The 2674-nt window shown below is 36.3% G+C and overlaps 1 protein-coding gene across 1 annotated transcript in view; it reads right to left on the bottom strand.

Annotated features, from left to right (window-relative positions):
- LOC106463436 (thyroid peroxidase-like) overlaps positions 1-2674 on the bottom strand; it is a 98709-nt gene that overhangs the window by 89524 nt on the left and 6511 nt on the right. Inside the window, exons 4-5 of the mRNA XM_013923463.2 lie at positions 2235-2357; positions 1127-1368 (exon numbers count right to left, since the gene is read on the bottom strand). Coding sequence (XP_013778917.2) covers positions 1127-1368; positions 2235-2357 — 365 coding nt within the window. The remainder of the gene's footprint in view (positions 1-1126; positions 1369-2234; positions 2358-2674) is intronic.

Genomic DNA, 2674 nt, shown 5'->3' with positions numbered 1-2674 from the left:
GCCCAGGAGTTGGCGGTGGGTGGTGATGACAAACTGCCTTCCCTCTAGTCTTACACTGCTAAATTAGGGACGGCTAGCGCAGATAGCCCTCGTGTAGCTTTACGCGAAATTAAACAAAAACAAACAATATTTCGTCGAGAGTGAGTTTGAAAATTAGGTTTACTTGTGATAGTTTTAATGTAAATTTTCTGTTCAGCGCTTGTACTTTGTTTGCTTGTTGAATTTCGTCATCCCTAATTTAAAAGTGAGAAACTAGAAGGAAGGTAGGTAGTCATCACCACCTACCGCCAACTCTTGGGCTACTCTTTTACCAACGAATTGACTGCCACATTATAATTTACCCACGACCGAAAAGGTGAGTATGTTCGGTGACTGGATTTGAACCACCAACTTGAAAATTGCGAGTAGAGCGCACTAACCACAGGCCACGACAGGCCCCAATGCTTATATATTAAACCAGTGCTTATATATTAAAGAAGTGATGTTTATCTGACTTTAATATCAAAAATAAACTCATCCTTCAATGGAAAAATGTGAGAATGGTTTTTACTTATGGTAAACAAACATATTTTCATGAGTCGTAACATAAAGTTATAGTTTTCGTTTATTATATGTAAATCAATATTATATTAGATAGCAGAATAAAGACGAGATATTTGTTTTATTTTAATGGACAAGGAAGTCCTGATGGCTTTAGTTGTAGAAAAAGCTTTGTGTTTGGTAGTTGTCAAAGATGAAATAATTTTGGTACAAAACGTGGATCCACTTTTGGTTGGAAGATATTTTTGTCACACGTATCGATAGAGGGCGTATCTTTGCAAAGCACATGCTTTCGAACTCCGATTCCGAGGGGCACAAGCAAATGAGAATGGGAACCCATTCCCTACTGGACCTCCAGATAACATCTAGGTACCCATCATACGGCCTGCAAACTGAAAGAAGTGGGGTAAAGCGTCTTGTTCAGGGACACAACAGCATGATGCAAGCCAGCCTCGAACTCGCAGTCCAAAGCGCTAAGCCACTAAGCCATGCTGTAAAATATAGAATATATCAAACATAGACTCATCTGTAGTTGAAGGATAAGATTAAACTTGTTTCACCATAGTGACCAAAGTCATGGACTCACCGTTGGTTGAAGGGTAAGATTGAATCTGTGAACCACTTCGTCACCAAGAAGTAAAGGAAGGAACTCTTTGAAGGTGATATGTTGGACAGAAGCCGCCATGATGTGTCGAACCTCTTGGTAGATACGCTCGTCGTCCCAATGTGGATTTAGGCGTCCAAGTTCAACGGCCATGTTGTTATGTTCGCGAAGGTACAGCACGTGAAGGACCGGCAAATGTATCTGTTGATTAGCTCTAGGGTCACCTTGCAAGAAAAAATACAGATAATTGATTTAATTTAACATTTGACTAAACACACACACACATATACATAAACAACCGTACAATAAATGGTTCATATCTTTCTGGCGTGTTTTTGAATTCAGGAAGATAAAATACCAATACACAAGGAATTATACAATAATTAATTTTCTATTCTACAATCAATCTATAATAGTGAAGGATTCAAATCAGTTAATCAGTTATTTAACTTCAGTTTGCGATGTTACAGAGATAATTATTAGATGAAAGGAAGATCAATGAAACTGAATTCGAAGCTGGTGTTTTTAACTTCTATATGAATGTTACCTTATGCGACACATCCCTAAAGTTATGCGACACATCAGACATTCCTAAGGTTCAGGAATAATCATTCCTGTTTAGCAAGTCCTAGCCTTAGAAAGGGTAACCATTCAGCGGCTCCTGCCACTTGTGTGTTTATTCCTACATAAGTAGCTAGATTGACTGTCACAGTTATAACGCTCTCACAATTGAAAGTGCAGAGCGGTTCATCAGCATGTCGAGTCTCGAACCTTGAACCTTCCGATTCGCATCTCGGCTTACTAATCACTAGATCAAATTATTCTATTGAATGTAATCGATAGATATGGGGAAATACTACAAAGAAATATTGTTTAAAGATTAATTTTCTATGCTGTTTAAATAACTATTATATTGTTACGTTCTCCCAAAACGTATAGTTCACATCATGGTTTTGAATTGAAATTCTTTTAAGATTTAGTCTTGAACTATAAAATAAGACTAAAGCAAAACAATAATCAGCACTAAAACTCAAAGATCATCCGAAAAATTAATTTAATTCTTTATTTTTCTCCCTATCTATCTACTCACCAGCAAGAAAGCAAAACAGATTTTGCGGTCTCGCCGTACAGTCCATATCTGGATTATCTGACATAGGTGGAAGAATGGGTTTTAGACCGTACTGGCTGAAGAGATCCCAAACTCGAAGTAAACCTCCAAACAAAGGCAGAAATAATCTTATCATAAGAATAATATAACATCGCTTTTGTGATCATAAGAAAATCAGTTACTTATAGTTACTAGCAAAATTAAAGTCTTAAGTCAGTTATTTATAGTTACTAGCAAAACTAAAGTCTTAAATCAGTTACTTATAGCTACTAGCAAAACTAAAGTCTTAAATCAGTGACTTATAATTACTAGCAAAACTAAAGTCTTAAATCAGTTACTTGTAGTTACTAGCAAAACTAAAGTCTTAAATCAGTTACTTGTAGTTACTAGCAAAACTAAAGTCTTAAATCAGAGAAATTTAA

Source organism: Limulus polyphemus, unplaced genomic scaffold (genome assembly GCF_000517525.1).
Source record: "Limulus polyphemus unplaced genomic scaffold, Limulus_polyphemus-2.1.2 Scaffold1408, whole genome shotgun sequence".
Taxonomy (NCBI): domain Eukaryota; kingdom Metazoa; phylum Arthropoda; class Merostomata; order Xiphosura; family Limulidae; genus Limulus; species Limulus polyphemus.
The sequence above is the reverse complement of the archived record's forward strand: the minus strand, read 5'-3'. Positions and strand labels throughout refer to the sequence as shown.